General features: G+C 43.7%; 1 protein-coding gene across 1 annotated transcript in view; it reads left to right on the top strand.

Moving 5' to 3' along the window:
* LOC147456592 (putative plastid-lipid-associated protein 13, chloroplastic) overlaps positions 1–13,599 on the top strand; it is a 35,097-nt gene extending 21,498 nt beyond the window's left edge. Inside the window, exons 3-7 of the mRNA XM_086515027.1 lie at positions 12,203–12,286; positions 12,400–12,496; positions 12,703–12,919; positions 13,211–13,263; positions 13,368–13,599. Of these exons, the coding sequence (XP_086371153.1) occupies positions 12,203–12,286; positions 12,400–12,496; positions 12,703–12,919; positions 13,211–13,263; positions 13,368–13,463 (547 nt within the window). The 3' untranslated portion in view covers positions 13,464–13,599. The remainder of the gene's footprint in view (positions 1–12,202; positions 12,287–12,399; positions 12,497–12,702; positions 12,920–13,210; positions 13,264–13,367) is intronic.
* Positions 13,600–13,910: the final 311 nt, after the last annotated feature.

The following is a 13,910-nucleotide window of genomic DNA, read 5'->3' as shown; positions in this document are numbered from 1 at the left end:
GATGGTCATGCTGTGCGCAACCAGAGGATATGCATCTACTCTAAGTGTCTGGACATGCACGATCTGCGAACAGACTCACAAAAGTGCCAGATCACTTCCTAATCTAGGTTGATTGAACTGAATTGAACCCATGTCATAAAGTAGCTTGTCCACATACACATAGGGTTAGATGTGCACGTGACATTACTTGATCAATCTTTTCACACATGTGTCAACGTGCAATTAACGCTTGTACTTCGCTCTGACAAACTTCTCCGTCGAGAAACTTTGCCAAAATCTTCATTCTTTTCTTCAATTCTCGTGCCAGATTTCAACTCTTCTTTGCCTTCCCGCTAAGAGGTGTTATCTTTGTCAGATTCTTTACGAGAACCCATGTGTAATTTGGGATTCTTATGGCTTATGCCCTGTAAGAGCGATGAAGACGGGAGCGTGCCCGATGCGCGATGAAGTAAGGGTGGGAGTAGCTAATAAGTCCGGGGTCGGGACACAAAGATTCTCTAAAGTGCCCGACCGTCTCTTTGATAGGACCGATATGCTTTGAGAAAAGACACGCCTGATACTCTAATACCACTGTCACAGGCTTGGGCACTTCAAATCGAGATCCCGACACGACACACGAGAGAATAACTTAAAATACTTTACAACTTTAAAATCACAGCTCAATTTGGTCGACATGGCCTGATGTAGTTCCGTGCTCAGAGGTATTGGCCCTAAAACCTGGTGCCCCTTTCGGTATTTCTTTATCATATTAATGTTTGATCAAAATACATCTCCGGCGGGTCCTTGGCTGTCAGACTCTGCGTCTAGATGCTCTCAAGAGTGAGGCCCTTCGATTTCCTTTTATTCTTGCAATGGATACCAAAAGCAGAGCCCCATAAGCAGTTAAACTCAAAAGCAAACTGCCCCAAAAGCAATTGGTAAAAAAAAACTGCCAAAAAGCATCAGGGCAATTTACGGAATGTTGTACAGTCCTACCACGTCAACAACGAGCGTGAAATGCGGAAATCCGTACAATTTGTCACGTCAGCTTGCCAGCGTGTTTTGCGGGAGTTGGTGTTGCTGCCACGTAGCACTTCTGCCGCAGGGTCACTGTGTGTGTGTGTGTATCCAGGCAGTGTTGCCATGTCATCATTTTGTGATAGTTCAGCTGTTATTTGAATTTAGTCTATTCGTTTCCGTTGGCACATGGTGGCCATCCCCCGTGACATTGGTAGCAGAGCTTCAGGTGTGCTTTTCTGAAAGCATACCAGTCCTACCAAAGAGCAGACAAAGCAAGATGGTGCTTCCAAATTGTCAGAAATTTGTTTTTCAAAGAATCTTTGTGCCCCGACCCTGACCTTATGAGCCACTCCCACCCTTACTCCATGGCGCATCGGGCGCGCTCGTCTTCACTGCTCTGTCTTAGAGGGCATAAGCCGTAATGGAAATCAAGATCACTTGCAAGAGAAGGATGAAAGATTTTCGAGCCACCGTTTTTCTTAGAGGCAGTGCCATGTAATGTTGGAAGTCCATAGCTACCAAGCCGCACACTCAAAGGACTTGCTTTTGGCACAGTGGGGTATCCTCAAATGCTTGCCACAGAAAGCCTAGCAGATTACAACTTGGAATTTCTAGGCATCTCTTGCAAGTTTCTCTTCTCAAACCTCGGAGGCCCAGTGTAATTGCTATAACTTTGGGCTATTATCACCACCACAGGAACACAATTTTTCCAAGCCAGTTTCGACGATTCAAGAGTTTATAGACCATGCCGCGGTCGGCTACAACCTTATGGAAGAAATCTAACCCTAATTTTGGTGCAGGTTTTAGGACGGAAGCCTTGTTGACTTTCGAGCTCGATTGATGTCGAGAATGCTTTCAGTTTTCTGAATTTGTTTGAGATTTGTTTGGTGAGCTTGTTTGAATTTATTTGAAATGGATGGTATCTGTTTTAAACCTGCCTTGGTGCTGATTTGAAATGTTTGACTCTGGTTTAGTACTGGTTTCAATGCTTGTTGATTTACTCCCGGGTGGAGTAGTGAGAAATGCTGTTTTGGTATTGTCCAAAACCTCGGAACGATGCAGACGAGATGTCTTGTGTCACAAATTGGTGACGTGGCAGGGTCCCGAACATAAACACTCACACACACCCTGCGGTAGAAATGCCACATGGCAGCAGAACACGATCCCGAGAAATGCGTCGACAGGCTGATGTGGCACTGTACTGACGGCTGCAGAATGCACTGACATGTTGGCGTGGCAACGTACGAAATTCCGTGATTTACACTGACAATACGGATTTTCCGCAAATCGCGCTGCCAGCTTTTGGGAACTAATGCTTTTGAGTTTGAGATGCTTTTGAGAGCCATTGCTTTTGAGTTTATTTGGGCATCCCTTGTAAGAATAAATAAGTTCTTTGGGACTCACTTCTTAGAGCATCTGGAGGCAGAGTTTGAGAGTGAGTACCCGCGGACTCTCTTGTACTTTGTACACTGATTAATAAAAAAACAAATACCGAAAGGGGCGTCAGTCTTTGGGGCCAATACCTCTTGGCACGGAACTACATCGGGCTGTGTCCTCTTTTGTGAACTGTTTTGAAGTGAATCTCTGTTGTGTTGCGGTAGCATCTTGACTTGGGGGTCCAAGTTTGGTACAATGGTATCAAAGCACGACTGATTTCTCTTCTACCGGGAAATTCAATCTTTTTTTCGCGACACTTATGGATTCCAACAAGAATCAATCGACTTCTTCTGCATTTGCTGATGCGGGAGGAGATCACGAAGAAGATTCAACCGAATTAACAGAGGAAGAGTACGGGCCACCGCGGCCTACTCAGTACGAACTTCAAGAGATGGAATGTCGACAACAGGTTGACGAGTGCAGAAAGCAGATGATTAAATTTGCGAAGGACCCTCAGTTTGCAAAATTTTTGTCTCAGCAATCCATTGCTGAAGTGCACACTCAGTGGCATAAAGCCACCGAACCACCCATCAAACTGGCAATCAAGAAACCCCCTTCTCCGAGGATGTTTATAGAACAAGAACTACAGGAGGTGGTTCAGAGACCAGTCAGCTTTTGGACGCGAACAATCAATCCGAAAAGCAAGTGAAAAAGAGCAAGAAGGGGACTGACTACCTTGGTTATTTGGGCTGTCAATCTTCTTTTGCATGTGCAAGAAAGTAGAAGAAGCGTGTAGGCTTTGAAGGACTACCCAGTTCTTCTTCCTCTCCTTCAGACAGTTCTTCTAGCTCTTCTAACTCGAGCGAGGAGGACAAGAAAGGCAAAAAGCGAAGCAAAAAGCAAAGCTTTGGAAAGGGCAAGAAAAAGGCAAAGAAACCCAGATTTCACCCAGTTTTTGAGAGTTCTATAGAGGAGTCATCCTCTAACAGTTCCGGCTTCAATGATTATATGTTTTATGCAAAGAAGCATTTTTACAGAGCCAACCAATATGACTTTTCTGAAGACAAAAGCAAGAAAGCAAAAGAATTCAAAGGTGGACAGTCGATTAAATTTGAATCCTTTTTCTGGGTTCCGAGATGCTCCGATGGCTTTGGCCTTCATCCAACAATTTGACATAGCCTTTTTTGGAGGGCATTTCTCCGAGAACTCCAAGATTAGGAGGGTTAAAGGTAATTTTCTTAAAGGCAATGCTTGAACATGGTGGTCCACTCTTCTTCTGAGGAAGGAAGCTCCAATGAAGTGGTTGAAATTCAAAAGGCTCTTTATTTCTTCTTGGATGACCCAGGAGTACGAACGGGATATACGAACCGCTTGGAACCATCTACGGATGACCAAGGGAGATTCTTTGGACGCTTATTGCGAGAGATTTTGGGACTCTTTTCTACCAACCTCTTCATTTAAGAAGGTCTCTAAAGGAACATATTGAGCGGTTTTGCTGCGGACTCCCAACAGAGATCCGAGACTACTGTTTGGAACAAAAGTCAAACTGTATCAAGAATTAATGGGTCATGCGAAACGGGGTTTCTCGATACATTCTTGAAACTTGACTTACCGCACTGATGAGATTCTGACTCAGAGAACCCGACAGACCTCCAACAATGAAAGTAGAAAGAAGAACTTAAAAGAGTTCCCAAGAAAAGAAGGATACAGATACACGACGCTGGCTCACTCTTCGAGAGAGGGCCAATTATATCAAAGAGGGGAAGTGTTTTGGTTGCAGGGAACATGGGCACATCTCTGCAAAGTGCCCCAAAAAGGTACAACAAGAATAGACTGAAGATAGGCCAGAGGGTTTTAGAGTAGCAGAGGTACGTGGCAAAAAAGGCAAGATGAAAGCAGGACTGGTTCCAGATTGCATGGGTATTGACCCAAGCCTCATTGATGAAAGTACAGAACTTTGCCAAGCTTGGGGCAAAGTGAAAGATCAAGAAGCCCTGATTTTCTTCGATGGAGGAGCCAAGGCCAACTTCATTTCACCCGAATTGGCGGTGCGGCTCGAGATTACACTCGACGGACCACCAACAGAGGCAGTTTTAGTGGCACCGGGACGGGACATAGCCATTACACCTATCATTGGCAAACTTCGTTTGCATTGCCAGGGGTATTTAGGGCAGGAGGACTTCTACATAATGCCCTTGGAAGGTTGTGACGTCCTCCTAGGAGTCCCTTGGTACCATAAGAACAACGCCGTGGTCGATTATCGGGCAAAGAAAGCAACCTTGACGAATGAGAAGGGCCGAAAAATTGTACTTGATGTAAAATTGAAGGGCGAGTCCGTCCCTATTGTATCGGCTTCGGCCTTTTTCAAATTAATGAAATCGAGTCAATTTGTTTACTCGATCTACTTGAAAGAGTTAAATGATGAACACAGAACAAACATATCTGAACTTGATAAAGAACGCCAAGATTTTCTCCACACACACATGCTGATTGTTTCTCTGAGGGCCTACTAGGCGAGTTGCCCCCATCTCGTCCTGAGGATCACATTATTGATATGATTCCTAGAAGCACACCACCGAACCGGCCACCTTACCGTGTTAGCCGAGCCCAGAATGAAGAGACCATGAACCAAGTGAAAGACCTATTAGAAAAGGGTCTTATTCAGTCGAGTACTGCACCTTACTGCTCTCCGGTGTTGTTGATTTTAAAGAAAGACGGATCTTGGAGAATGTGCATTGATTACAGAGTTCTCAATAAAATCACTATCAAAAATAGGTTTCCAATTCCAAGGATCGATGATATTCTTGACCGACTTCAGGGATCCTCTTGTGTCAGCAGGATTGATTTGAAAAGTGGTTATCATTAGATCCGAATCGCTCCGGGAGATGTCTACAAGACAGCCTTTCGGACGAGCTTCGGTTTGTATGAATTTTTGGTGATGCCTTTTGGCCTTACCAATGCTCCAACGACTTTCAACCGAATGATGGATAGGATTTTCCGAGAGTATAGATCATTTGTCAGCACTTTCTTTGATGACATTATAGTCTTCTCCAAGGATGAAGCTGAACATAGACACCATCTGCTACAGGTCTTTCAGGCATTACGAGATCACAAGTTAGTTATCAATGCCAAAAAGAGTGAATTTTTCTTGTCAGAGATATACTTCTTGGGACACATCGTCTTAGCAGCAGGAGTACAGATGGACCCGGCCAAGATTGACACTATGTGTGATTGGCCAGATTTGAAGAATGTTCATGAAGTTACAAGCTTCTTGGGCTTGTGTTCTTACTACCGGCGGTTCATTCGAAAGTTTGCAGAGGTAGCTTCCCCTTTGCACATTCTGACACAGAAAGGAGTCCCTTTCTCGTGGGGATCCACAAAGGTGACTGCCTTTCAGACACTGAAAGAGAAATTGACTACTGGACGAGTATTGACTTTGCCGGATTTGCAAGTCATTTGAAGTATATTGTGATGCGTGTGGTCGTAGTCTGGGAGCAGTATTAATGCAAGAAGGCCATGTGATTGGCTGTTCAAGGCTAGAATTGACAGCACAGATCTATGAGAAAGAGCTTTTGGCAGTGATCCATGCTCTTACTTAGTGGCGACATTACCTACTTGGAGCCGACTTCACGGGCTTCACTGATCATCATAGTTTACGCTACTTCTTGTCATAGAAGCAGCTTTCGGAAAAGCAAATGCAGTGGGCTAACGTCTTTTCACAGTTTCACTTCCAGATTATCCATGTTCAGCGACAAAAGAACTTGGTGGCAGATGCTTTGTCTCGAAAGCCGCTAGTCTTGGCTATTTGTGCAATTCATCATAGAAGCGTCGAGGACATGGTTGATCAGTACGCCACAGATCCGGATTTTTCCGATGCATTCACTTGAATACAGAATGGGGAGGTAGTAGCGAGATATTCCATACGCGATGGCTACTTGATGAAGAAAACGATGTTGTGCGTCACATAGCCGTTGAGGGAAAAGGTTTTGATTGAGTGCCATTATCCACCTTTTATGGGTCACCACGGCATTGACACCACCTTGAAAGGTGTGGAGCGTTACTTCTATTGGCCGAGACTCAAGAAGGATGTGGCCGACTTTGTATGTAGTTGTTTAGTATGCCAGAAGGTCAAGTTTGACAGGCACAAGGCACAGGGATTGTTACAACCTTTACCCATTCCCACCCGCCCCTGGGAAAGTATTGCAATGGATTTCATTTTTGATCTCCCGAAGACACAGAGTGGGCATGATGGCATTTGGATTGTCATCGACAGATGTAGCAAGCAAGCTCACTTCATTCGAGTGAAGAAAACAATCAAGCCGGATTATTTAGCACGATTGTTCATTGCACAGATTTTCAGACTACATGGCATGCCTGAGACAATAGTGTCCGACAGAGATCCCCGATTCACGAGTTTGTTTTGGAGGGCTATTTGGGAGAACATTTGCACACGGGTGCAGTTCTCGTCATCATTCCACCCGCAGACAGATGGGCAATTTGAGATTGCAAATTTTGTTGTTCTGGATTTATTGACGTCTTACATTTCTAATCAGAAGACTCAATGGGAAATTTTTTTCCCCTTGGTGGAATTCGCCTATAATAACATGATCCACTCTTCGACGGGGAAGGCGCCATTTGAGATTATTGAAGGTGCTCTGAAGGTTCTACCCTTAGCACGAAAGATAATTTTCTTGAAGCCGACGAGTACACGAGGGACTTGGACACTGCATTTGCCAAGGTCCGGGAGGCTTAAGCGAAATCTCAAGAACGACATAAAAAGGCAGCAGATCGACATCGATGAGATTTGAAATTAAAGGAAGACAATTGGGTGCTCCTACATTTGAAAAACAAGTTTCTGTCAATTTATAAGCGTCGTCTTGCTCTGTGTGCTCTCTGGTAGGACCAAGATTCTATGAAAAACAAATTTCTGACAATTTGGAAGCGCCGTCTTGCTCTGTTTGCTCTCTGGCAGCACCAAGATTGTTTGAAAAACCTATTCTGACAATTTGGAAGCGCAGTCTTGCTCTGTCTGCTCTTTGGCAGGACCAAGATCTTTGCAAAACAAGTTTCTGACAATTTGGAAGCGTCGTCTTGCTCTATGGTAGGACCAGGATTCTATGAAAAACAAATTTCTGACAATTTGGAAGCGCCGTCTTCCTCTGTTTTCTCTTTTACATGACCAAGATCTTTGAAAAATAAGTATATAATAATTTGGAAGCGCCGTCTTGCTCTTTGCTCTCTGGCAGCACCAAGATTCTTTGAAAAACCTATTCTGACAATTTGGAAGCGCCGTCCCAAGATCTTTAAAAAACAAGTTTCTGACAATTTGGAAGCGCCGTCTCGCTCTGTCTGCTCTCTGGCAAGACCAAGGTTCTATGAAAAACAAATTTCTGACAATTTGGAAGCGCTGTCTTGCTTTGTTTTCTCTCTGTGTCACAAACTGTTGATGTGTCAAGCCTTGAAGAATGGAGCCAACTTGCAGATCCCGACCAAGAGGCCTAAACCCTAGAAGAAGGTGAAGCAACAGCAACAGAAGAAGCAAAAGCAGTAGAAGGATTGTACATTGGCTTGTGGACGTGGTAGAGCTTTACGGAATCCCACATTTTACGTTGGGCTGCTGATGTGGCAATTGTACGGTCGATCGGATTTTGCGCTGACAAATGCTGACATGGCAATGTACCGATTTTCGTAATTCGCGTTGATAGATGTAATGGAGCCAACTTGCAGATCCCGACCAAGAGGCCTAAACCCTAGAAGAAGGTGAAGCAACAGCAACAGAAGAAGCAAAAGCAATAGAAGGATTGTACATTGGCTTGTTGACGTGGCAGAGCTTTATGGAATCCCACATTTTACGCTGGCTTGCTGATGTGGCAACTGTACGGTCGACCGGATTTTGCGTTGACAAATGCTGACATGGCAATGTACTGATTTTCGTAATTCGCGTTGATAGATGTTGTCGTGGCAGTGTACGGATTTTTGTAATTTGCGATGACAGTTTTTTTAAACATCAGCTCTTGAGGCCCATTGCTTTTAAGTTTGAAGGCTTTTCATGTAAACTGCTTTTCATAGGCCAAGGGCCTTGAAATATGTGCAGAGGGCTCATTCTCCGGCACGCTTCAGTTAGAAGGTGCAAAGCGCGAGTATCGGCATTGATTGAGTTCAAGTAATATAAAGAAATACCGAAAGGGGCGCCAAGGTTTGGGGCCAATACTCTTTGCGGTGGAATTCTGCTACTCCCTGTCGCGTGTGCTCTCTCTCTCTCTCTCTCTTAGTTCAGTTGTTATTGAAGTGGTAAAAAAGTCTACTCTGTTTGTTCTTTTCTATTGGGCACCAAGATTGTTTGAGAAACCTATTCTGACAATTTTGAAGCGTCGTCTTGCTCTGTCTGCTCTCTATCAGGACCAAGATCTTTGAAAAACAAGTTTTTGACAATTTGGAAGCGCCATCTTGCTCTGTCTACTCTTTAGCAGGACCAAGATTCTATGAAAAACAAATTTTGGACAATTTGGAAGTGGCGTCTTACTCAGTCTGCTCTCTGGTAGGACCAAGATCTTTGAAAAACAAGTTTCTGATAATTTGGAAGCGCCATCTTGCTCTGTCTGCTCTCAGGCAAGACCAAGATTCTTCGAAAAACAAATTTCTGACATTTTGGAAGCGCCATATTGCTTTGTTTGCTCTCTAGCAGGACAGATTCTTTGAAAAACAAATTTATGACAATTTGAAAGCGCCATCTTGCTCTGTCTCCTCTCTAGCAGGACGAAGATTCTTTGAAAAACCAATTTCGGACAATTTCGAAGCGCCATCTTGCTCTGTCCGGTCTCTGGCAAGACCAAGATTCTTTGGAAAACAAATTTCGGTCAATTTGGAAGCACCATCTTGCTCTGTCCTCTCTTTGGCAGGACCAGATTCTTTGAAAAACAAATTTCCGACAATTTGGAAGTGCCATCTTGCTGTCTGCTCTGGCAGGACCAAGATTCTTTGAAAAACAAATTTCGGACAATTTGGAAGCGCCACCTTGCTCTGTCCCTGGCAGGATCAAGATTCTATGAAAAACAAATTTCGGACAATTTGGAAGTGGTATCTTTCTCTGTCTACTCTCTCGCAGGAACAAGATTCTTTGAAAAACAAATTTTTGACAATTTGGAAACGCCGTCTTGCTCTGGCTGCTCTCTGGCAGGACCAAGATTCTTTGAGAAACAAATTTCTGACAATTTGGAAGTGTCGTCTTGCTCTCTGCTCTTAGGCAGCACCAAGATTCTTTGGAAAACAAATTTCTGACAATTTGAAAGCTCTATTTGGCCTCTGGCAGCACCAAGATTGTTTGAAAAACAAATTTCTGACAATTTAGAAGCTCTATCTTGCTCTGTCTGCCCTTTGGCGACCAAGATTCTTTGAAAAACAAATTTCTGTCAATTTGGAAGCGCCCTCTTGCTCTGTCTGCCCTTTGGCAGGACCAAGATTCTTTGAAAAACAAATTTGTGACAATTTGGAAGCGCCCTCTTGCTCTATCTGCCCTCTGGTAGGACCAAGATTCTTTGAGAAACAAATTTCTGACAATTTGGAAGCGCCCTCTCGCTTTGTCTGCTCATAGGACCAAGATTCTTTGAAAAACAAATTTCTGACAATTTGGAAGTGCCGTCTTGCTCTGTCTGCTCTCTGGGAGGACCAAGATTCTTTGAAAAACAAATTTCTGACAATTTGGAAGCGCCGTCTTGCTCTGTCTCCTCTATGGCAGGACCAAGATTCTTTGAAAAACAAATTTTTGACAATTTGGAAGCGCCATCTTGCTCTTGTTTGCTCTCTTGCACGACCTAGATTCTTTGAAAAACAAATTTATGACAATTTGGAAGCGGCATTTTGCTCAGTCTGCTCTCTGGCAGGACCAAGATTCAATAAAAACAAATTTCGGACAATTTGGAAGCTCCTTTTTGCTCAGTCTGCTCTCTGCCAGGACCAAGATTATTTGATGTGCCGTCTTGCTCAGTTGTGATGTGCTCATAGTTCACGAATGGGGATTCTTGGACGTAGTGTGGTCTACAGCTCAATTTTCCAAAGTCAACCGATGCTCAAGATGGCATTCTTCTAAGGAGCAAATTTGAGGGTAGAAAATCCAAGGTGTATCTAGTGGAAAGGATCCTCTGCTGGGGTGTCCATGGTAGCTTCTTCATCGAGTTGGTCTCACTACTTATGCCCACTATGAGGTGCAGAGAGGGTGTTAGAGTTTTGGCATCTCAAGTGAACTGCTCAATGTGATCCCATTATTTATTTTGGCTTTTATGTATTTATTTTACTTATTTGTCAAAGTTTGGGTAGGGCAATTTACTGAGGTTGGTATATTAGCAACCCTCAGTCCCCTTTGTATGAGATTGATTGCTTTTGAGTTTAATTGCTTTTGGGACTTTGCTTTGGGGCCTCCCTTGTAGGAATAAATAGACCCTTAGGGGCCTCACTCTGCAGAGCATTTGGACGCAGAGTCTGAGAGCAGAGGTCCCGTGGGTGTTGTACTTTGCTCAAGCATTAATATAAAAGTAAATACCAAAAGGGGTGCCAGATTATGGGGCCAATAGCTCTGGGCACGGAACTACGCTCGGCCGTGTCAAGTTAAATTTTAAAGTTGTGAAGTAGTTCAAGTGATTCTCTTGTGTGTCATGCTAGATTTCCGACGTGTCAAAGCACATTCGATTTCTCTTCTACAGGGAAATCCGATCCTCATACTGCGACACACATGGATTCAAAAGACGAATCCTGCAAGAATCAAACAAACCTACCCGACAACTCCGGATCGGGTGAAAGTACGGAAAATTTGAAGGGACAGTCAGAACAAGAGTACGGGCCTCCACGGCCTACGGAGTATCAATTGATGGAGATTCAATGTCAACAGCAGGTTGATGATTGTGCAAAGCAAGTGCTTCAGTTTGCAAAGGATCCCGAGTATGCCAAATTTTTTGTATAGACTTCTCCTCAGTAATAAAGATACTATTATGGGGGGGGGACCAGCCCTTCTTCTGGTCCTAGTACTATGTCTCTCTCTCTCTCTCTCTATATATATATATCTTCTGGCTTTTTTATCTGAGTATATTTTATATTGTTATGCGCTTCCGATTGTCTCACAACAAATGAACACCAGGGGATATCTCTGAAGAGGTTAACCACAAGGGGAAAAGGTCCTCAGACTGCCTGTAGAAGGAAATGAAGAGCAAGGAACAAAGCTAAAGGCCTGCTAGAGAATACTGTAGGTTCTGTATATACAAAATCTGCAGGCGAGACCGCAGGGTTAGGTCTTACGGGCAGGAGCGAAGACACAAGCAAGGGCTGTAAGCAAATCCTGCGAACAGATGCTGGCAGGTCAGAACTCACGAGCAGGGCAATCAGAGCCGTGACGGGCCAGGCAGGAGCACTTAGGGCAGCTTCGTGCAGGCACTCCAAGTGGGGCCGCGTTACGCAGGGCACCTCTCTCGTAGACCAAGGCAACACATATGCGAGAGAGCGCGCGCACGCACACACACATGCACAAATGCACGTGATAAAGGAGTAACACCTGACATAAGACTAGATATCCCTGTCTCTACATAGCACAAAGTCACATGCGAATCCTGCTAAAACTCACTTTTCTTAACCATAGGTGCACTTTTTCTGCCACATTTTCTTGAAAAAAATCTTTTGCTTGAATGCTGTCAATTGGGAAACCGCACGATGAGAACAACTGTACCTTGAAATAGAGTTTGACATAGATTAGCACACCATAGATCAAAACAGGCCTGAGAATAAATCTGTGAGCTTGAGATGTTGGGATTTTGGATGAAAGCCTCTTGTTTGATGGATTCAGGTCACCTTTATTAGAAGGACTTTGGCAATTCAAATGGATTGGAGCAGGGAGTCCTGGACAGCTTGCTGCAAGAATCGTGTTGCAGTAGTATTCTCATGCCCAGTGTTTGCTCTCTTGTAGACTTTTATTGTGTTTCATCACTTCTATGTGCAGGTAATCTTTTTACTGCTCTTATTATTGGTTGTCGAATGCAACAGGAGATTTCCCTCGGCAGTAGTAACTATTTCGGACTTGACAATCTCCATTCTGGATGGATCTGCCAAAGCTATTGCAACTGTAAAGTTATTTAACTCGGTAAGTTCTTTGTCCCCGACGTCTTCATTCTCAGCTTAAGTTGAGACTCCTTGAAGAAGACGCTATGTTTAAGCCTGCAAAGTATCTGCTCTCTTAAGGTGAATAATGCTATGGTTACAGTTTTGAATCATTCTATAAGCTCAGCATCTTATCACTCAACTAGCAGCACTTCAAACATGGACACTGTGCGTCCATCATTTTTGCAGGTACTTAGCAGTGTCACCCTGACAAGTAAGCTGAGTGTGGAAGGACCCTTAAGACTGAAAGAAGAGTATGTGGAGGGACTTTTATCTTCTCCCGCTCTTCAGGAGGGTTCTGTTCCAGTGCAAGTTAAGGATGCTTATGGACAATTTTTGAATGCAATTCAAAGGCTTCCAGATGCTATCAAGGACACGCTAATGAATGGAGTCAAGGTTCCTCTTGGTAGGTCTTGAAGTTTCTAAAAGGAAACCAACCCAACCCCCCACCCACCCACCCACCCCCCAAACCACCACACACACACCAAAAAAGAAGGAACCCACACTCGCACTATGCACGCCCACCCCAGGGTCCCTATTCCCTCTCTCTTCTATAGACAGACATACATATTCAGAGAAAAGTGCATTTGTTTTGATTAGCTTTGGGACTATGGTAGTGTTTGAGTGTTGGCCTTTCGAAGGTGTTTTCATTAGAACTGACATGGTGAATGGTTTGGTTGTCTTCTGTGAATTGCAGCTGGGACATTTGAGAGGCAATTACTGATTTCATACCTAGATGATGAAGTTCTAGTAAGTTGCACTTGGATGCTCTTGAGTCTGATGACAAGTTTTTTCCAATGAGTATTTTGCTCTTTCGAATATTAGTGTTGATGAGTCAATGAATTTGTTTGTAGGTTGCCAGGGATGGTTCGGGTGTCCCGGAGGTGTTGGTTCGTGTATTGGGAAGTGCACCAGCTGATACCGAACCTGTGTCAGAGTATGTCAGCTAATCCATGCATAACCTATGAAAAGCTGAATTTTTGTAACATTCTGGCACTGTTGTCTCTATAGCTGTGTAATATATATCTGACTGCAATGAATAATAATGCCTTCAAAGAAAGTCTCTCTTGGAGCTATGTTCTTATTCATCTGGGCTTTCTTTGACTTTGAACCATCTCAGCAGCACTGCACACAGCTTTAAATGACAGAAATGAAATGAAATGTTGTATTAATGTCTTCAAAAGGCCAAAATGACCTATGAGACTAAAAAGTTACAAGGCAGTGAATCTAATACAATGTCTTGAGTACCAAAAATAAAAAAGAAAAGGTATTGAAATGGAACTCTGCAGGATATGAGTAGGGGGGGTGAAAGTAGTGAATGAGGGCTAATATAACACACTATGGGTGTGTGTGTGTGTGGATATGATGGGTAAGAGCTGATACAAAGGTTGGTACAA

The sequence above is a fragment of the Adiantum capillus-veneris genome, chromosome 6 (genome assembly GCF_014529385.1).
Source record: "Adiantum capillus-veneris isolate H3 chromosome 6, ASM1452938v2, whole genome shotgun sequence".
Lineage (NCBI taxonomy): Eukaryota > Viridiplantae > Streptophyta > Polypodiopsida > Polypodiales > Pteridaceae > Adiantum > Adiantum capillus-veneris.
Note: the sequence above shows the minus strand (reverse complement) of the source record. Positions and strands in the feature narration are given on the sequence as shown.